Below are 22,297 nucleotides of genomic sequence, written 5' to 3' on the forward strand. Positions count from 1 at the left end.
GTGTATTTTACAACTGTGCCTTTGATAGAAAGAAGACCAAGCATTTTCCCATGTTCACTCCTTTTGTGCCAGTGACATGGACTGTCTTATGAGATCTTTGCCACTAGAATGCAAAACAACACTAAATTGTGCTGGGCCTCTAGAACTGTGTGCTTGTTGTTGGAATGTTTTTTACCCCCAAGCCTTAATAGACAAGTTCCCAAAGTCCCAGTGAGTACATAAGATTACACAATCCGGAGAGAAATACACCTCTCTTATTTTTTTCCTACTTATTTAATACATTGAAAATGAAGTACTATATCCTGGTAGTCTTTTTTGAAGGTTACCTATCAGCCATGCGTCCATATTCCTTAGTTGCCATGGAGTTTCAAGGAAGGGGCAGCTATGATCGTTCATCTCTAAAATGTAAACCCCACAGGGGCAGGGGGCCTTATATATCTTGTCCAATGATGGATCTCAAGCATCTGGAACAGCGCCTGACACATGAAAAGTGCTCCATGAAATTTGTCGAATCCCATAAGAGGCAGCATCTCAGAGACTATGGGCCGTTAGCAATAGGCTGGCCACACTAGTCACTCAGTTAATGCTCCTCACGGATTCCTGCTGAACAAGTTGTAAACTCAGTGTACGGTCATCCCCCAGGCAGAGTAGCTTGAAATTTTGGATAGAATTTTTTTTTTCCATCACCCTCTCTTTTCCAACAACGCAAGCCCGAGCAGATTGTCTCTGGTGGATGGCAGAAGTTCAATAACCACAACCTTATCCAACTACTAATGTGTACAGAAGAGCAGGTCATTAAGAGGGTTGGCTACTAAAGTAACCCCTTTCTTCCAATAGCCCACATTACTATAATGATTCCTTAATAGCAAACCATTTATTAAAAAATGACACAAAGACTGCATTCTACTCGTGACAGGAAAGAAGGGGGTGGGGGGGAAGGGACAAAGGGCTTAGAAATGACATCCTATGAGACGATTCCCAAAAGTTAATCTTTTGAGAAAAACTCCCCTATGAAACAAAATCCACAAAAACTTCGGGTGTGAGTCATTGCAGTGCTACTTAAGAAAGTCGAGGAACCAGTCCTCACGCTCCTGTGTAGATTTATGGATTTCTGAGTTTCGTTTTGCATTGTGTAAAGTTGGGGGGCACAGAGGGCAAATGGAGAGGGTGACTGCTGATTCCCCTTAATTCAGGACATATTTATTGCTCATCATCTGTTGTGTTGTATTGATTGTCGTACAAGACTCTGCAGAGCTGTTTACGAACACGGAAAAGGCTATTGGAGCTGTAGGATTAAAGGTCCTCTGGTAGGACCCTCTGACTTCACGACCAGGGAACGTTACTTCACCTCTTTGTGCTTCAGTTCTTTCCCAGGAGCGCTGTGAGTTTAAATGAGATGATGTGCTTAAAGGGCCCAGACCGGCATCTGGCCCGTAAACGATGCTTAATAAACATTAGGCTTTGTTATTGTGCTGGTTATGGCCATGGCAGTGCTGGTGAGTTTGCATTTCTAACATAATTATTATGAGAGTTGTGAGGTCCAAAAGTTTAAATGACTTCGGCTACACGGGTGGTTGTTGGCAAGGCTGAAACTCTAGACAGTCTCACCCAGGCTGAGACCAGCACTTTTTCTATGGCCTAGGATGTCTGGTCCTCAAAATGCACTCAATCTGGCTGGGGAAAAAATGTCATGTATGAGATCATTTAAGAATGATAGAGCCTAGGGTCGAGTACAAGTGGAACAAAATCAGGTTTCACACTATATGGAACAGACAGAAAGTGTTGTGGTTGGTCCAGTCCTTCCTTATCATCCCCACCCTTGATTGGCAGTGGCTACATAATCTCTGTGACATATCAGCAGGCTGTTAGTCTTTGGCTTCAGAAGCCCAGCATGACATCCTAGGCAGACATTGTTCAAGTCATTTAACCCTTGACAACTTTTAGTTCCCCAATTTGCAAAAAGGACTTATTCCTATTATTAGCTAAGAAGTGCATTGTGTTACATACATCTTATTGATATTTTATATTTGTTAGAATGGTATGATCCATATGCTTGTGTATGCCCTTTCACAGTGCACATCTGGACACTGATCTTTTGTACCTGTTTACCAAGGTGACAAACATCCATTGTGAAAATTCTGTTTTCTTTCTTGGCAACATGGTTTAGGCCTCCATTCCCTCTTGCCACAACTCCTGCATCAACTTTCCAACGGGTTTCCCCCCTTAGTCCCCTTTTGTGCATTCTGTATAATGTTTCTCAATTCAACAATGATCATTTCCCTACTCAGAAACAGTCATGGATCCCACAGGTCACTAACTGTACTTCCTGCCTCCAAACTTACGCACATACTCTGTCATTTGCCTAGAAACTCTCTCCTCTGCCTCTTCAAATCCTGCCATCCTTGAAGCCTAAGTGTAAGTGTCCAACCCTTCTTGAAATTGAATCTTTTTTTGATCCCGCGAGCCAATATGATCCATCATGCCTTTGAATTTTCCTAACACATCCTTTGCATTTCTCCTATGAGATTTATCACATTCAGCCTTGAATTTGTTCAAGTATTGTTTCGTCATTCCGCTCTGTTGTAAACCTTGTGAGACAGAGACACTGTATACCTTTTTATCATCTCAAGTTTAAGGCAAATATTGTAAATGAGTGGCAGGGTAGTATGACAGGAAAAGCAATGGGTGTCGCAGTGAGACATTCTAGAATTTTAATCTTGGACCTCCCTCTTTCTTGCCTCTCTGTGATCCATGACAAACAAGTTAACCTCATTTCAGGGCTTAGTTTTTCTCTCGTAGAAAAGGTACTGTCCTCTAAAAAAGGTTGATTTGTGGATTGAGTGAGGTATAAGAAAAATGGTCCCCAGGTACTCAGGAAAGCCGGCTGAAAGCCCACCTCTCCTAGTTACCTCTCTAAGGCTCTTCCTATTCTCCAGTTGAGAGGCACTGAGAATACCCAACTCAACTGCAGGGACACTTAATGGTAACCCCTCCCCACAGGTCTGAGGCTTTCTCTTTAACTGTCACCGTACCACTGAATCTGATCGCATTCCAATCGGCTGACCTTCATGTGAGACATATGTACCCAGACACTCCCGGGGGATGTTTCCTCACCTAACTGTTCTGAAGAACGCAGAGTTTGGGTTGGTGCTTTATTAGGACGATGTAACCCAGGTTGTGAAACCCATTCTCATTTCAGAAATCTAATGATGTCATAAAACTTTTCAGGCGCTCATAGCCAGTTTTCCAGGCCCTGAAGTTACACACCATAACTGCAGTAGACACTTCGAGAAGCGTCATAACGCTGCCAGTCCACCTGATGCCGTTTGCTAGATCACACACACTGTGCTAAGTGCTTTAACAGGAAGTCAATATATGGGCAAGTGAAGGAACATTTCTGTGGGTTCGTTATTTTTTTTTTTAAGTCTCTCTGAGAGGTGTGCGCACTATATTTACACTGTATCTTCCATTCTTCGCCTATTCTGGCTCCCTTGACATTTTGAAAAGATAATCTAGGCAGAGGACCTTTTTCCAGAGTAGAATGTGGTAAATAGAATGTTAAGTGTAAGCGCCGCTGGGCAGAGGGCCCCAGACTTCTCTCAGTCCAGCCAGGTCTCTCACTCACATCTTGCTTTATCTTTCCTTCCGAGCCTGGGAGTGAGGCTTGCGCACTGTGGCCGGTGCTCAGGCATGATGCACCTGCTGCATTCGGCGGATGCCTGAGCCCCATCCCAAGGCTTTGAAAGAAAAATCTAAATCCATACCCTCGACACTGATCAGCTGCATCTCTCTTCTTTAGTTAATGAGACGTGTGGATCTTTAAGCTCCACGGAGGCACAAACATTAATAAGTACCTGTTATATGTCAGGCTGCTAAGAGAGGTGAGCGGTGATGTATTTGAGTAGTCTCCTCCCCACCCCCAGAGCCTATTTCATACATAAAATATTATGGAATAAAAGGGGAAACTATGCAGATAAATTTAGTATAAAGGCAAATTGGGGAATGGCTAGCAAAATTATTCATTGGAACTCTGTTTACACTTATTGTCAAGTCTAACCATTCGTCTTTGAACTAAAGGCCTTTCCTCCATTACAGCCTGTCATTAAGAGATATGTTTGAATTTCAGAAAAGTATATGTGAATTTTAGAGCTTTCTATTTCTTAGCAGTGACTGTTTTAATATAGTTGTGATTAAGGTCTAGCCATTGCTATTAACCCAACAACTCAGTGTTTATTCTTAGATATTATTGTATCCCTTCCCCCCTTTCCTTGATTACATAGTTCTCTTATGGTACTACATTTCACCCAGTTGCCCAAGTAGTAATCCTGGGAACCGTCCCATACTCCCCCTTTTCCGTTATTACTACACTGAAGAAGTTAACACATTTTCCTGATTCTAATTCCTAAATAACTTACACTAGGCTCCTCCTTCTCATCCCTTGAGTTTAGACCCATCCCCACCTTGTCGTTTTTAAATGACTCCGCTGGCCTCTATGGTTTTACTGATTATATTCTTCAACTGCCGCCCTGTCCCCCATGCCTACCCTCACCACAGGATGATGTTTCTAGGTTATAAAGGCAAGTCTGATGATGCATTCTCACATTCTGCTTGTTCTCCTTTAACTGGCAACCAGTTCCAGTTGACCAATGCTTACTGACTGCCTCGTGGTGTCAGGGATTATATTAGATGCTGGCAATATAGCCCCAATGGCCCCCAATTAGTAGAGTGTGATAAAGCGCTTTGATAGCTTATAAACTAGGGAATGTGCTGGACTCACATCCACTGTCCTTAAAGAACCCTACCAGGGCCTTCGGAAACTGACCTTAACCTTCCCCTCTTTTTCCCATGTATTATGAACTTTATCACACCAAGTTATCAGAAAACCAGTATTCATTTTATGTTCTCTTACCTTTATAAATGCTGCTCCCCCTACCTAACATGCCTCTATCCCTCTCAGTTGGGTGAGCCCCACTTATCCTTTTAACATCTTCCCAGGCATCATGTTTTCTGAGGACTTTTTTGCCCCTGGAACTTCTTATTCCCCAGCTGGGTTGGATACCCACTTCTGTGTGGCCATATAAATTTAGGAATAACTCGAGCAAAAGACTTATCACACTGTATTGAAATTAACCTGCCAGCCTTCCCTCTAGAGTTGTTTCAGGGTGGGGATATGTCTTTCATCTAAGTGCCTTCCTTACCCTGCACCATTCTTGGCAATGAAAGTCCTTGGTTCATGATATTTCTAATTATCCCTTCTTCTTATGGATATTAGCCTCTGTTTAATTTATTTATATATCCACTTACCTGGGCTTAACTCTCAAACCAATGTCTTAATACAGTAATACATGAATCTGTGTCTCCAACTTTTGCATAATCTTTCAAAAGAAGAGAATATTTGTACTAATATAGTTGTACCACTAGCTGTGCACAGAGTTGTTTTAGAAGATTGATAGATGTTATTTATTCATTCAAAAATATTTATTTAAGCTGCTACTGTAAACAAGGTGGTCTGGAGGCTCCAGACCATAAATAATACAGAGAATCACATCTCACCTAAGGATCAGCTCTGAAAATCACATATAGTCAAAATTATCCTTACCAATCCCTTAAATCAGACCTCAGCAACTTCTACATAAATATTTTCTGGTTTGTGAGCCATATGGTGTCTGTTGTGGCTGCTTGTCTCTGCTATCACAGTGCAGAAGCAGAGACAATATGTAAATAAATGGGTGTGACCATCTTCCAGTAAAACTTTATTAAGAACTGCAGCCCAGGAACCATGGTTAGAGGACACTGCCTCCAGGGAGAAGGTGGGACAACTAAAGTAATGGCATATGTAGGTGCCATGGCAATTCAGAGTAAGGAGAAATCACACATTTTTCATCACGGGAAATTGACAATGGGAAACCCAGAAAGTTGAGTTTGTGGTTCTGGACTAATTCCAAAATGCTGATGAGTGAAAGCTATCAAGATCAGCCAAAATTAGGAAAGTCCAGAGAATGTTCTTGCTGGTCATCCAAGAAAAGTTTCAAAGCAAAACATGGAGGCGTTTTTGTTAAAAGCATCCAGGAATGTTGCAGTCTTGGTGACAGTTTGCCATTATTACAAAAAGAGAAAAGATAAAAGGTAAAATATAAAACAGAGTCCTTCTGTTATAGGTGATTTTTGTTGTCAACAATAATTGGAGGTCAGAGTTCATTACTGATGATTTTGGATAAGCTTATCAAAGAAATTTAGAAATAAAATGTGTTAAATGCAACAATGATATGTGTCCTCATTGATCATTTATTCACAGAACATAACTTTTTTTTTTTCCTAGCACCAATAGCTGCAGGAACTGGCCCAAATTTTTCTCTCTCAGATTTGGAAAGTTCTTCATACTACAGCATGAGTCCAGGAGCGATGAGGAGGTCTTTACCCAGCACGTCCTCTACCAGGTAATTTGATTGGTGGCTCTCCCTAGTTACACACCTTGATTTTGAGCCTAGAGGCACTTGCAATGTGTGTTTGCTGGTAGAAGATATTAGAGAAGTGTGTTCAGCCCCATCAGACTTTCAGTCTCATTGGGAAGAGAAAGCAAATGCACATACAGCAGAAACAAACAAACAAACAAACATCTATACACACACACACACACACACACACACACACACACACAGTGTGGCATAGGCTAAAAATAGTTAAAGCTTTATTCAAAAAGACAGACTTGAGTTCAGTGATAAATGTTGGTTAGGGTTGGCAAGATGGGAAGGAAAAGGAATGGGGTCTGGGTGGGGTAAAGACATGAGCAAAGCATAGAGAAAGATGCATGATGAACACAGCATGTTCTCAGGAGATTAAGGACAGCTCTTGACCAGGGGAAAGGGCACCTGTTTTGGCTTGTTTGGCAAAATGTTGACACTGGCGACACCAGTTCCAGTCCCCATGCCCACAGCAGATATTACATCTCAGTCCCTTCGCTTTTCCCCCAAAGGCCTCAAAATCCAGGCTACTGGAGTTGCCTGTGACATTGATATCTAGGTGTGAGGTTGTAAAAATGAATGCAGTCCTATGGCACAGGGAGGGGTGGGGGTGCTGGATTATAAATTCTGTTGCACCAGGGGACCTTTAAAAAAGTAAAACTGGAAGAGCACAACCAGATAATGATTCCAGGGTTCTTGATCCCCTCGAGGTCACAAAGCCCAAATCAAAACGAAGCATTTTGCAAGACCCTGTTGTCTCTGGATAACCGGTACCAGAAGGAAAGGGATTAGGCATTAAACCCACAGTATTCTTTTACAAATTGGCTTTAGCACTGGACTGTGACAACAAAGAAAAGAATGGTGTAGAATGATCTTTAATGTTTGTGTACTTTGCAGAAAAAAAAAATGTTTCACAAAGGTATATTCTTCTTTAAAGCAAGCCCCAGAATTTTATAATTTAAAACAATGGCCAAATTATAGAAATTTTCCTTGGTAGAGATTCCTTCTTACCTTGACTTTATATATTTTAACCAGCATTACTTAAAGAAAGAAAGAAAGAAAGAAAGAAAGAAAGAAAGAAAGAAAGAAAGGGAAAAAAGAAAAAGAATCAGCTTAGTCATTACTAATACCTCGAAGACAGCTAAAGAAACAGTTATTCCCTAAATACAACCACCAAATCCTCCCCTCATCTTTCATGTCGTTTAAATGTTCCCCTTAGTTCACTGTAGTATCAGATCCTCAGGGGGGAAAAAAAAGTTTGAAATCCAAAGTACATTTATAATGAAAGAATGAGATTGTGAACGCATTCGGATGTTAATACATTTTGAGGATTTTGAATGTTTGCTGATGGAAGGGACATTGTGTGTAACGGCACTCAGTCAACATGAAAAAGCTTTGCAAACACTTGTGGCAGTGATTAATTTAAAAGTTGATGGGCTGTTTGTTTTTCATATGTGTGCTACGCATGTACCATGGACGTCCCAAACAGTGCTTCTCACCCCCATCCTTTGGACTTCTCCAGCTGTTTGATTGCCTTTTGTTGTGATTCTCTGAGTGGAAACCTGGTTTTTAATGTCATTTAAAAGGCTACTGTCATTCTCATATTCTGCAAATAACTAACCCTGATAAGGAGCTAATTATAAACATCAGCAGTAGTTAATAACTTGGTAATATGTTTGTTTTACTCTCATTAGGCTCTCCTAGGATAATTTTTTTTTAAAAAAATTATTCTCTAAATATATAGACTCAGCAGAATTATCTGTGTACAGGTTAGAAAATGTGCCCAGAAGAATACCCCAGATTTACATATAGAAAAGTTCATCCACCAATCAATATTTGTTCATGCTGTGCCAATATTAATTGGTCACTTGCTCTGTAGCAGACACTGTGTGAGATGCTTTACATACCTGATATGATTTAATATTCACAATACTTTTACAATATAGACAGTGTTGCCATTTAACACTGACTGGATCAACCCACAACCCAGAGAAGTTAAGTAACTTGCCCAAGGTCACAGATCTAGTAAATGGCAGAGTCTATATTTAAATTCAGGTGTGCTGGAACTTTAAAAACACGGTATTCTAGGGCCACCTGTGTGGCTCAGTCAGTTGAGCATCTAACTGTTGATTTTGGCTCAGGTCATGATCCCAGGGTCATGGGATCAAGCCCCATATTGGCCTCTGCAGTGAGCTTGGAACCTTAAAGTTTCTCTTTCTCTCCCGTCTGCCCGTCTCCCTCACTTGTGCGCTCTCTCTCTCTGTCCCTCTCTCTCTCTCAAAATAATTAATTAATTAAAAACATGATATTTTCCCATTGGATCCCCTTAGGAATGGGGCTCACTCTTTCAGTAAGGAACAATAGAACATAAATCCCCCCAAAAAGGAATATCTACTATCCCTATTTTTCCTGGATACTTAGTGTTTGCTACCTTGAATTATTATTACCATCTTTTGAGATCTGTACAGGTCCTGCCTCCCCATCCAGACTGTTAAATCCCATAGAGGACGGTGTGTAATTCGGCAACATTTATTTATTTTTTTATTAAAAAAAATATTGTGTTTATTTGTTTTTGACAGAGAGAGACAGAGCATGAGCAGGGAGGGGCAGAAAGAGAGGGAGACAACAGAATCTGAAACAGGCTCCAGGCTCTGAGCTGTCAGCACAGAGCCTGATGAGGGGCTAGAACTCACAAACTGCGAGATCATGACCTGAGCCGAAGTCGGACACTCAACCGACTGAGCCACCCAGGCGCCCCAATTCAGCAACATTTATTAAGTAACAAGGGTATTGTCCTAGGCACTGTGGATATAAAGTCAAGTAATAGGAGCTTCTGTATCTAATGGTAGAGACTGACAAATAAATGAAAAATTTCAGTTCAGGGTACTATGAACGTGCAGGAAAGAGGCATTTTGCAGTTTTGTGGGTACAAGGTAAGGCTTTTATGCTTTGCATATAGTAGGAATTAAACAAACATTTGGAATGAAGGTAATAGTTTTACCTTAATTTCTAGGTGGATTTTCTAGGAACACAACAAATTACACACACAGAAAGAGATGGTGCATCACTCCTCAAAAGAGTATTTCTCTTCCCTCTTATGTAGAGATCTTACTGGTACTTTCTTATTTTCCTCAAATGTTTCTGGGAGAATAGAATCAGTGTATTCAAAAGTCAAGAGCAAGAAACCAGAATCAATGACTGATGCATTTCTACATTAAAACAAATAATAAAGGAGATTGATAGGCATTAACTATAGCTCTGTACCTCTTCATGGTAAACATCTCCAAAATCATAGAAGGGGTTGTGTAAAAATTGGGATAAAATATACTTTTTTTCTCCCAAAGAACTTCATCAAGATAAACTAACTGTCAAGGTTGTGAAGTCAGTAAACTTTGTCTTCGAAGCCTTCCACTTGTCCATCTTGGCACTGCTGACTTTCTTCACTCCTGGATCTTTTTCTCTCCTCCACTCTGTTCCTCTGCCCTGCAGACATTTGTCCTGTATCAAACCTCTGAAAAGTCCTTGGTTTCACGCTAAGGTGAGAGCTAATAAGTACAGACTTCCACATTTAGGATTTAATACCTGCACAGGGAATTTGCTTTTTATTAAAGGACATCAAGGAAATCAAAAGCTTTAGAAACTCAGAAAAATATTAATAACGGAAGAATGATGGGCAGTGAGTGGAGTTGGCCTTTTGCGTTAGATCTCATTGAATCATGACACTTGGCAAATGCTTGTCACAAGTACTCATGTGGCTGTTTCTAAGTCACCAGCCCAATTCAGCAGTTTTTTGAACATCTGCTATTAGCCAAACACAGGCAATAGAGATTTAAAAAAAGAAGAAAAGAAAGAAGGCCCTTTCCCTACAGATCTCACAGTCACATCAGAACATAAAGGTCTTGCCTTTTATTAACCAGGAAACATCAGGGAAATATGTATTTTGTTTTTAACTTCTATTCCACCAACTTCCAGAATGATTTCAAGTGGCTTTCAACTTTTAAATACAGCAAGTACCGTTAAATATAGAGAGGCCAGAGACCATATGAAAAGATAGGAGAGATTGTTAGATCAGAAACCTTAACCAAGAGTTTAATCCTGAGATTCCTGGTTGCCAAGGCAAGAAGGGAAAGCACTATGTTATATAATGTGCATTTCTGATAAAAGGAAACAATAGAAATTAATTCAAAGTGTCCATATTTTTTTTCTGGCTTATGTATTTGGAATAATTTTTTTTTTATGTGCACTTCCTTCTATCAAAAATGTCTAGGGGCACCTGAGTGGCTCACTTGGTTAAGCACCTGACTTCGGCTCAGGTCATGATCTCCTGGTTTATGAGTTCAAGCCCCACATCGGGCTCTGTGCTGACAGCTCAGAGCCTAGAGCCTGCTTCAAATTCTGTGCCTCCCTCTCTTTCTGCCCCTCCCCCACTCATATTTTTTCTCTCTCTGTCTCTCTCTCTCTGTCTCTCTCTCCCTCTCAAAAAATAAACATTAAAAATATTTTTAAAAATTTTTTCTCTCAGATGTAGTTTCACATAAAATATAGAAAAGTTGTTCCAGTGGCTATTTTTCATTGAACTTCAAGGAAAGCCCAGCAAAGGACATAAAATAAGTTATGAAAGGTTTTTCCTTTGGGTACGAAGCTAGCATGCTACAGATGTGTTGCCTTCCTGTGATTTGGCTTTAATGAGAATAGAACTTAAAGGCAAAGAATACTGGAATACCAACTTTAATCGTTAAAATTTCTTGCCTTAAATTGGGTCCTCCACATTTTTTTATTCAGATTGCTGCAATAGCCTCTTAAACACCTCCCTGCCCGTAGGTTCTGTCTCCTTTTTCCTTTGCTTTTCCAAAGCCATCATCTGCAAAATGACCAGAGTGACCTTTCTGAAATCGACTCTAATGTCACTCCCTGTTGAGACTCTTTCAGGGAGTCTCCATTGCTTGTAGGACAAAATCCAGATACGTAATTTCTTCTGTAACCTCCACCCCACTTCTTTCACGATGGCCCTCCCCCGACTTCAGCCAGGCCAAACACCTGGCAGTTCTCTGTGTATGTCACGCCTTCCTCATGATGTGGCTTCTCCCTGATACACACCTCCCTCCTGGGGGTGATGTTCAGAATGTCCGATAACCTGTGTGACATGAGCATACCGATTAGAACAGAGGTCACTCTGCCACAATGCTCACGCTAAGTCCTGGAATGCCCCAGATGCACCAGAGACGTTAGCCCTTTAGTTTTTGGATCGTGAGGGTGTCCTGGGGCAAATACCGGGGTGGCAAGGGTGGGGAAACTTACAGAGCTTGAGACAGTGGCACTTTGCCAATTGATATAGAAGTATTTCAATATTTTGAAATAATAATGGCTGCCTGAGTGGTGCATGAGCTGAAAAGCAGCCTCTCTGTGCCCTTTCCTTCCTTAAACCCTGTGTCCTTGACACTCACTCTTTACAGCTCAGGAACTATCTCCTTCAGGAAGCTTTTCCCAACCTTCCAGGCATATCATTGTTTGCTTCTTTCATCAATGAACCCACTGTGTCATACATGCGCTTGCACGATAGTACCTGTATTTCTCTTTTGCACAATTTTATTTACGTCTATGAGACGGGGCCGTGTCTCATGCATCTCTATATCCCAGCATTTAGCACAGCCCCTAGTACATAGAAGGGACACAGCATGTGTTTGATAAATGAAAACATATTAAAAATTCTGTACCCTGACACATGAGGAAGAGGTTTCCCAGTGGGCACTCCCACTAGGTATGAAATCTATTCATTCTGCTAGTACGTTAGTGACATAATCAATTAAGACAATTAGAACATATTAGCAACATGGCATTTCACTGTCTTTTTACTCCTGAAGCCTCAACTTGGGAGAAAAATTCAGTCCTTCAACTGAAAGAAATGAGATACATTCTGGAAATTTCCCAATCATGCCTTTACAAAAATAACAAATCCAGAACTTCATTTTGGGAACCTCTGTAGAGGCACAAAAAGAGGAAGGGCATAAAAAGGATAGGGCTGCTCTTTTTTCCATGTCCCCGATTCTCAGAGGGAAATGCACTCCTTGCCCCTATTTTTTTTTTTTTTATCTGTCTTGTTCACTGTATTATCTCTAGCATCTACATCAGAATCTGGACTATTGTAGCTGCACAGCAAATATTTTTTGAATGAACAGATCCAAGTGGAAGATGAGAAAACACAGGGAAAAAAAAAACCAAAAGCAATCCAAGCTTTTCTCAAAGAGCTGTCAACCCTGATTTTTACCCTTTCTGGGGTGCCAGAGGTCTAGGGACATTGCTGATGGCTAGGGGCCAGCTGCTGCCTGAGGAGACACGAAATGTGGTCTTCTTACGGACACTTCCCGGTGGAGACAAGAGCAGGAGCCAGCCACCAGTTCCTCAAAGGAGAAAGGAACAGGATGTGGCAGTGGCAGCATCTTGAGGGACAATAAAAATCAAACCCAGACACTTGGAACAACACAGACCCACGACTTTGTTCCACCTCCAGTGACTCACTAACCTGAACCTGAGCCTAGAGAGAGTCCTAGAACTCCACCGAGTTGCCCAATTACTTCCTCCTTTGGCTTTCTTTCAGCCAGAGATGCAGTGTCCAAGAGAGGTGGTTTGGAAGGCTTTTAAACTTGTACCCGTTTATTATTTCAGCTCCACAAAGCGCCTCAAGTCCGTGGAGGATGAAATGGACAGTCCTGGTGAAGAGCCATTTTACACAGGCCAAGGGCGCTCCCCGGGAAGCGGCAGTCAGTCGAGCGGATGGCATGAAGTGGAGCCAGGTAAGCGGGGCGGGCGCGCTCAGGCCTACAATGCACATGGCGGCCATGCCACGTACAGAGAAGGAAGCAGGCTCGAAGCAGTCGACGGGCTGAACGCGAACACTTGTTTGTCTCTGGCTGCTACTTTCTTGAAAGGGCGGCTGTGCAAAGCAGCAATTCAACTGAAATGAAAGGCTGGAAGAACACTGTGTGGTTTTTGACGCTTCCATATTTTTACCTGCACTACAATCCCATATGCATTTGCCTTTGCTTTTGTCTTTATGCCAAGAGCCTTTGGGGATTGGCTTTTTGGATTGTCTTGGAACAATCTTAAATAGAAACCTGTCAACTTTTTCAACTGGACTAGGAGACTGGGCTCCCTGTGCCACAGTTTATACTTAGATTTGTGTAAAAGGAGGAGATGTTTAAATATTTTTTTCCTAATTTTGGCTATCATCATGATAGTTTTTCTATTTAAATGGAACAACTATCTTTATGTCCATCTCTAGTGAAATAAGCAAATGATGACTGCTATTCTGACCTCCCGGGATAGTCTAGTCTTGGCTCTGGAGTCTTGAGAGGAATAGTTTGGATAGCAGGAACCTTTTGAAACCTTAATCAATGTCTAACCTCCACATGAACAAGGGAGAATCTTCTCCAGTGCCTTCCTCAATCTGCAAAGTCAGATGAATCAAGAGGTTAGAGTGTGGGCTTTGGAATAGACAGAATGTAATCCTGGCTCTAGCTCCTGCTGGCTGTGGGATTATGGGCAAATGACCTAACCTCTCTGAGCATAAATGTTCCCATTTCTTTATTTTGTCAATAATAATAGCGGTTTCAGTGCTCTTGAGAATTAAATAAGGTAATATATATGACCCATCTAAGAATTATACATAGCACAGAGTAAATTTAAAACAAAATGCTTTCTGATCGTTCTCCCCCACCTATGCCTCAGAGTGATTCCTTGCAAGACCAGACAGGCACCAAGGAGATTTCTGAGCCCACCCTTTGGTCTTCAGATCTTAACTTCTGTCTCTCCTCCCTGACGTGTTAAAAAGCAGTCCTCAGAGGCAATAGCATGAGGGAGATTTGGGGGTTGATGGAACTGTCCTGTATCCTGATTGTGGTGGTGGGTTCAGTAATCCATCTATATGTGTGTTTATGTTCACAGAAACGTACACCTTCCATCCCCCACCCCTACAGTTTTATTGTATGATAATCGAAAACAGAACAAGACCGAACAAGACCTCGGGCCCCATTGGACGAGTCCTTTATCTCACTCCCCTTACTAAAAGGCAGAAATTTCACTTGGCCTTGCTTCTACCTAGCAGGCTCACTCATGTACTCAGCCATCCTCATAGGGAGCTTTCTGTGGATGAGACACTGCCTGGTTCTGGGAACTCCGGGGTGAATGGGAAGGCTGTGGCTTTTGCTTTCAAGGAATTCATGGTTGGGGGTCGGAAACCTGCTGAAGGAGATCATTACTTGGTGATATGGCAAGTAGGGAGATGGGGACATTAGTCTCCTTTTTCTCATTGTTTCTAATTATTACCAACACAGCACTCAGGGTGTGGTGGACCGTCTGTCAAGGTGCAGCTTCGTGCCACACTTAGCCCATGCCAGTTCACTGAAAGTGGCTAAGAAATAAGCCCAGGCTGGGCACCTGGGTATCTCAGTCTGTTGAGCATCTGACTCTTGATTTTGGCTTAGGTCATGATCCTGGGGATGTGGGGTTGAGCCCCACGTTGGGCTCTGCCCCAAGCACGGAGCCTGCTTAAGATTCTTCCTCCCTCTGCCCCTCTCCCTGGCTCACACATGCTCTCTCTCTCAAAAAAAAAAAAAAAAAAAAAGAAAGAAAGAAAGAAAAAAAAACCCAGGCCTAAATGAAAATGCTGACTGCTGACTGCTCATTGCCACTAATGGCATCATCAGCAAGACCTCAGGATAGTGCCAATGAAAAGTTTATGTGCTATTAAAAAATTAAAAGATGTACAACTTCTTTGAACCCTTTTTAAAAGGCTAATTAGAGTCCTATCCAGTTCACCTGCTTCAGTGAAAGTCAGAATCAAAATAGGTAGGTTTGGTACATTGTGTTCGAGTGTTGTACTAATGCAGTTTTATACATATTGAAGCTGCTTTGCTGTGTTGATATACGTGAAGCTCCCCCACCATGAGACTGTTCTCTGGGTCCTTAAGTAGATTTTTGGGGAGCCTATTGGGGGCAGAGAGGGTAGGTTAAATATAGGGTACTTTGACCTAGTGACTCTTGTTTTCAGAGTAATTCTATTCCTGTTTGCACCTTATGATTTAAATGATCATAAATTTTAACATCTGAATGCCTGTATCCTTCACAGTTATTAAATAATGGAAGTTTAATGGCCAGATTATTTGGGGGTAATGATACTATATATGTAGCATAATAGAGAAATCCCCCACAATTATACTATATTCTTGGATTGGTGCTCCATTCTGTATCCCCGTTTCATCACAGAAAAATGCAGTTTCATGGTATATGTGTTGGGAGTGGAGACGGGGGTGGGGGGGAGAGGACAGTGGATACGTTTATATGTGGCCATATTCAGCATAGAAAGTCATAATTGAAACAGGGCCTGAGGGGACATTAAAACTCAACCAAAGGATGTTGTACATGTTCGTGGTGACTTTGGTGTCATTAACTCACACCAGCCATTTTAAATGGATAATTTATGCTGCCAGATGGTCCTTTTTGGGGATTTTCCATCTAGCCCAATCCCCTTTTTGGCACAGAGAACACCCTTATGTTGTTCCCACACTGATCTGGGCCTGCATAGCTTTTCCCCAGGGGTACACTTCATTGAGTAGGAGGCTTTTAGTGGTTCACTCATGTAAATTACCTTCAGAACATGTTGGGAGTTATGTATATCTGAATGCACCGGCAGAATCTTGGTTACCTACATTGGAGATAATTCTCTAAAACAAATACTAAAAGATACTTTCTTTTTGCCTCAGAGGTGACACAGGAAGCAAGGCCTGTCCTTACTCCTCACTCAGAGAGCTTTGCATCTGTTTACCTGCCCTCAAATGCTTTTTTAGAACTCCCGGCCAAAAGAGGGCCGAAGGTTGCCAGAGGAGACAAATTTCCTTGAGCAACAGGAAGGCTTTGGAAAGTAAAACAAACCAGACATGCAGTAAATTACATGGGCTCTTTCAAATGTCTTTTGTAGTATCCTGTTCCCCATTAGTTTATCTCAGCACTTTTAGCGCACAGCTCTTATTATCTGGGAAGAAGGGCATAGGAGATGAAAGATGATGTTAGTTTAAGAACAGCAGACAACCTCAAGCTGACTTTTGCTTCTCTTACAATGCTACATTTGTTCCCTCCACTTAGTTTCATTTCCCAGTTATCTCAAAACTGGGTTAGATTCGAAGCTTTGAAGCTAATCATGCACTGATGAAATGAGTCCTATGAAATTCTATCAAGCAAAAACTCACATACCATCAACTCTTGTTTATCTGTACAAATGAAAAATTGCAGAGAAACTGATAATGCACATAAATAGGAAGGAAACCAACAGGCAGGCGCCTACATTGAATCAGACACTGTGCACAGTGCTTTTGGATATATGGTAAAAATTATAGTTAGCGATTGTATGAGTACCTACTGTTTATCAAGTTTTTTATTTAATTACTCTAAATTATGCAAGATAGAATGATCTTGCTTCTGTATAGATGAAAACAGAATTATAAAAGGATAAGTGGGGCACCTGGGTGGCTCAGTCGGTTCAGCAGCCGTCTCTTGATTTCGGCTCAGGTCATGCTCTCACAGTTCCTGAAATCGAGTCCCGCATTGAGCTCCTCACTGGCAGCATAGAGCCTGCTTGGGATTCTCTCTCTTCTTCTCTTTCTGCCCCTCCCCAGCTCGTGCACATGCACTTGTACTCTCTCTCTCTCTGTCTCTAAATAAATAAATAATGAATGAATGAATAAGTGACTTGCCTAGGGCCATACAGATAGCAAACCTGTGGATACAGGATCCAAATTTCAACCTAAATCTAAGTTCAGAGTTTAAGTTTTGTCTTCTATGCTCAGTAACCCCTTTTACCATAATGTTTATGCTTATAATTTAAGGTCTCGTGTCCTGGGCTCGTACTGAAATTAAAACCATAATAATAAAAAACAAAAAACTCATCAGAAAGACCTAAAAAGTCCCCCACTTTCCTTACCCCAAACCCTTGTCATACAACTGAAACCAGAGAAGGAATGTGGGTTATGAAATACTCAAAGGACACAATATATGAGCAAATAGTATTAACTGTTAACAGAGGAAAATATCATTTTTTCCCATAAAATCCAATCATATTCAGCATCCCGATCTTTCTTCAAATAATATCTCACTGGAGGGGCCCCCAGTGATCTAAATACTTGCTGTTTCTCTTCCATCATTTTATAATTTGTAACCCTACTTTTTTTCCCCTCCATACCACTGTCCATTGCTGCTGTGTTCTGTCTCTAGAATGTACACTCCATGAGCAGTGGGACTCAGTGAGTATTTCCCACTGCTATATTCCCAGCATCCGTATAGCATCTGACACATAATAGGTACTCAGTAAATATTGATTGATTGAATGAACGGAGCCTATAAAGCTCCATTGGGGTGTTGTCAATAAACCTGAAAACAGAATTGGCCACCAGTAATCCTCCTAGAATTGATATTTACTATATTCTCAATCTGTAGACCATTATTTAGTCACATCCAGATACTAACAAGTAAGCAGAACAGTCGCTGAGCCTCAAGCATGGGCCCCATGGACAGGTAATAGTGTACCAGACTTTATTACAGATACCCTTGCCTTCAAGGGTATTCCTTTAAGTGAATCAAACCTTTATTTTTTTAAGACAGTACTTTATTTTTTTTAAGATAATTCTTTTTAAGATAATTCAGTGTTACAAGCTTTATAACAAGAACCACAATAGTGAATTTTTATAGAATATTTTATGTAACCACCCTGATTTATGTCTGATATTTTTCAGATTTCCATATCAAAGTTTCTCTTACACAAGTATGAGGAACACCCATATGAGACACTATATCGTATGAGGTATAACCTAGCTACTCAAAGTGTGGCCAGAGGACTGGCAACATGGCAACATCACCTGAGAACTTATTAAAAATAAAGGATTTTATGGGGCGCCTGGGTGGCTCAGTCGGTTGAGTGGCCGACTTCAGCTCAGGTCACGATCTCACAGCTCGTGAGTTCGAGCCCCGCGTCGGGCTCTGTGCTGACAGCTCAGAGCCTGGAGCCTGCTTCTGCTTCTGTGTCTCCCTCTCTCTCTGCCCCTAACCCACCTACATTCTGTCTCTATCTCTCTCAAAAATAAATAAACATTAAAAAAAAATTAAATAAGGAATTTTAGGCCCTACCCAGAGCAACTGAATTTTAACAGCTGATGATGTTTATCTGGGTGATGTTTATAGGTGTTAGGGATTGAAAAACACTCACACCAGACCCCTCCCTTGACTGTTCCCTGTGAACAGTGGTGACTATTTTCACCACTCAGTCTTTGTCTAGAGGCACCCTGAACTTTCCATGTTGTACTCCCCAACCTTCCTCCCTATTTTAAATAGGAATGCCTTTAACATTTTTCTAGATAGATAAAAATCTAACCTCTTTTAAAACATATCAGAGAAGGTAGTACACCCATGCAATGATTCATGCAGTGTTTAGATACCTCACTGCATGAAAGAACGTTCTCCATCTCTCTCATCTTCCTCCACTTTAAGTGCACGAAGAATGGCTGATTGGTATAATTCAAGTCAAACCAAGTCATTGAATACTAAGTGCCAACCGGGTGCAGTTATGGAGTACATACAAAGACAACTCCATCAAGTCCCTATTTTTATGGGCACATCAAATGTCCTCACTTGTCAGTCACTGTCTGTGAGATGAGAACTGTTGTTTCTGCCCCGTCTCTGTCACAGAGTTACCACGGTCAATGAGGTAATGAATTTGAACTTGAACATTCCAAGTGCCAAAGTCCTTTTTTAAAGTTAATGTTCTCTAATCATGCGAAGTATCATTGAGATTGTACTCAGCTGATGGTAGTTGAAAACAGGCAGGGTTAAATCCTGTAGAAGTAAAAGAAGGCTGTTGTTCAATCTGACTGGAGAATTAAGGACACTTTCCTCAAACGGCGGCCATGGAACGAGGTTTCACTTGGAACCCAGATGAGAAACATTCAGACTTGAACGTGGGACTTGGTATTTCGCAGCCTTTCATCTATTAGTATATATAAATGTAAGTGCTCTTTCTACCTCTTTCTTCCTAAGTTGCAAGGCAGCTTTGTGGTTGTCCTATGAACCTTCTCAGGTTCTGTGTCACCCAAAGTGACTCATTGAAGGGTCCAGTGCACTTCACAGATTCCTGAGGGCCACCACTTACTGTCCTTAGGACCACACCTGCATCAAGCATATACATTTCAGTGTAGTTGCAGCAGAAGTTAAGATCAATTTCTGTTGCGAAAAAACATGAAATTATGGGACTTTTCAGTGAAATCTAGTACTGTGCCTGAAAACAGGAGTAAGAGGCTCCTTCAATTTTCTCCTGTAGAAAATGTTCAGAAATAGCATGGCCTTCAATTATATTGGGATTGCAAAACCTTGCTAACAGACACAATTGCATTAGCCACGTTGTTGGACGTTCTACACAGTTCAGTGAAACATTTGTAAGTCAAATTTGATAAGTAGTAAGTTTAATTGTAGTTATTTTCATAAAATCTTTCAGTGATAAACTTCTTTCAGACATAAACTTCTTCCCAAAGACTAAGTAGTCTTCATTTTTGAAGGTCAAAATCAAGCACTGCAGTAATATGTGGTCTGTTCTTACCATAATTATTAAGTAAAGAAATACATTTTTTAAAGGCATTTGTAGAAGAATGGCTTCGTAAACATCTGGTCAACCCCTAGCCTGGGACCTTTAGAACCAGAGTTCAGTGTCACCGCTACTGCAAGCACAGTTGCATTTTTCAGACTTCTGTTCGTTCGTTGTAACTTTAAATACCACACGTTAGGTTCACTTGGATTCCCAACTCTGCTGGTCCTAATTTGACTGCCAGCCGTCATCCATCAATTGTAAGAGTGGGGGAAGTTTACCAACTTAAACTTGTAGCTGAGACACATAAGGAGGAGGCCTATTATCAGTGCCAATAAAAAGGCAGCAGGCTGGTAACAGTAGTACATTGATCACAGACACTCCGCTGCACTAGCATATATTAGGGACAGTGATTAAATCTCCCACAGTCTCCTGCCGTAATAAGAATAGTCACTGTTACAGAACACTGCCATAGGATCAATGTCTTGGCTTTTCTTCTGCATTTATGGAGCAGTGGGGAAGCATCATTCTGCAACAACATTCTCTTCCATTATCCCTTGAGTATTGGCACCTGCTCATTAGAGATGGGTACACCAGGGAACACTGGTAGAGTAGCAAGGGGGCTGTTCTTTAGTGACCCTCCTTTATCAGAGAAATTTCATCCAAACAAGGGGTTATGACAGGAAAGCTATATTACACAGTAGCACTCTAACCACCCTTCCAAAATGTCCTTACTTTTTTTTTTTTTTTTTATCAAGGCTGTTTTTATTTTTTAAGGCCAAATAAAGGGCCCAAAATAACCTATTGTAATCGGGAGTCCAAAAGGTTACCTATAAAAAGAAAAGAAATACTCTTCCCACATATATATAAATGTATCATATACGAGGAAACACAGTAAAAAAAAAAAAAAAAAATTACTGTTGTTTTCCTGAAGCCCAGTATAGTACGTGGCACAGGGTACCCATTCAATCAATATCCGTTGAATAAATAAACGATAAGATGGAGGCCACGCATGTCTGATCTTGCCCTTTGCGCAGGGTGAAGTGCTCTGGAGGCAGAGTGCCACGTAGGTTTGTTGTACGAAGGAGTGAAGCTTCACTTGTATCCGAGAACCCAGATGCACAATTTTGTGAATACAGAGGCTCCCAGGAAAACAGATGCTGCATTTCAGCTGGGCTTGTCTGAGTAAATAAATTATCCAGATCTCCAAATTTTTAATTTCATGTTTGAAATTGAGGCTGTGTAAACATTCCAGAAAGAAGGAAGAAAGAGATGTAGCTTATACCTTGTGTGTGTGTGTGTGTGTGTGTGTGTGTGTGTGTGTGTGTGTGTGAAATCTTCTGCCCTGCCCTGTTCCTGTCTCCATCTTCAGCACAGCCCCAGTGGCCTCTGTTAGCAAAGTGCTGGCTCATCATGTGGCCTTATTTAGCATGTAGTAAGGAGGAACCGTAAAGCAAATTTTATTCCAGCCACAACAATCTTCACAGGCTCGCTGAGGAGGGAGAAAATAAGAGTGAAATAGAATGCGTTGCAAAGAGGAAAGAGTACAAATTAAGAATCAAAACTCTACAATTCTTGTATTCTGCCATGAACCCAACCCGCCTGGGAATTTTAGCTGAGTACTTCTCTGAATTTTCATTTCCTCCTATGTAAACAACTGGGGGCAGGGGAACAGCTTAGCCTGCATGATTTGTAAGTTTGAAATGATCAGCTGAGATGATAATAGAAGTAGGGACTGCCATTTATGAAGCACCAACTGTGTGCAAGGTTCTGTGCATGGCACCAGACGTATTTTTAACATATGTAAAGTAGACGTAATAAACCATAAAGCTTTATACAAATCCTACATATCTTTTTGTTCCGGTAAATACTTTGAAAACTCTGAAGTGCTGGGGCGCCTGGGTGGCTCGGTCGGTTAAGCGTCCGACTTCGGCTCAGGTCATGATCTCACGGTCTGTGAGTTCGAGCCCCGTGTTGGGCTCTGTGCTGACAGCTCAGAGCCTGGAGCCTGTTTCAGATTCTGTGTCTCCCTCTGTCTCTGACCCTCCCCCGTTCATGCTCTGTCTCTCTCTGTCTCAAAAATAAATAAACATTAAAAAAAAAAATTAAAAAAAAAAAAAAGAAAACTCTGAAGTGCTGTATGAGTTTAAGATACAAGCATTCCTCAGTTGTTTGTGCTCCCCTTTATTGTACTTCTCAGATATTGTGTTTTTAACAA

At 41.3% G+C, this 22,297-nt stretch overlaps 1 protein-coding gene across 13 annotated transcripts in view; it reads left to right on the forward strand.

Moving 5' to 3' along the window:
- NFIA (nuclear factor I A) overlaps positions 1 to 22,297 on the forward strand; it is a 372,067-nt gene that overhangs the window by 257,873 nt on the left and 91,897 nt on the right. For all 13 annotated transcript variants that reach the window (XM_042951893.1, XM_042951888.1, XM_042951889.1 and 10 more), the window contains 2 exons: positions 6,320 to 6,437; positions 13,125 to 13,252. In XM_042951893.1, the coding sequence (XP_042807827.1) occupies positions 6,320 to 6,437; positions 13,125 to 13,252 (246 nt within the window). The remainder of the gene's footprint in view (positions 1 to 6,319; positions 6,438 to 13,124; positions 13,253 to 22,297) is intronic.

The sequence above is a fragment of the Panthera leo genome, chromosome C1 (assembly GCF_018350215.1).
Source record: "Panthera leo isolate Ple1 chromosome C1, P.leo_Ple1_pat1.1, whole genome shotgun sequence".
Classification (NCBI taxonomy): domain Eukaryota; kingdom Metazoa; phylum Chordata; class Mammalia; order Carnivora; family Felidae; genus Panthera; species Panthera leo.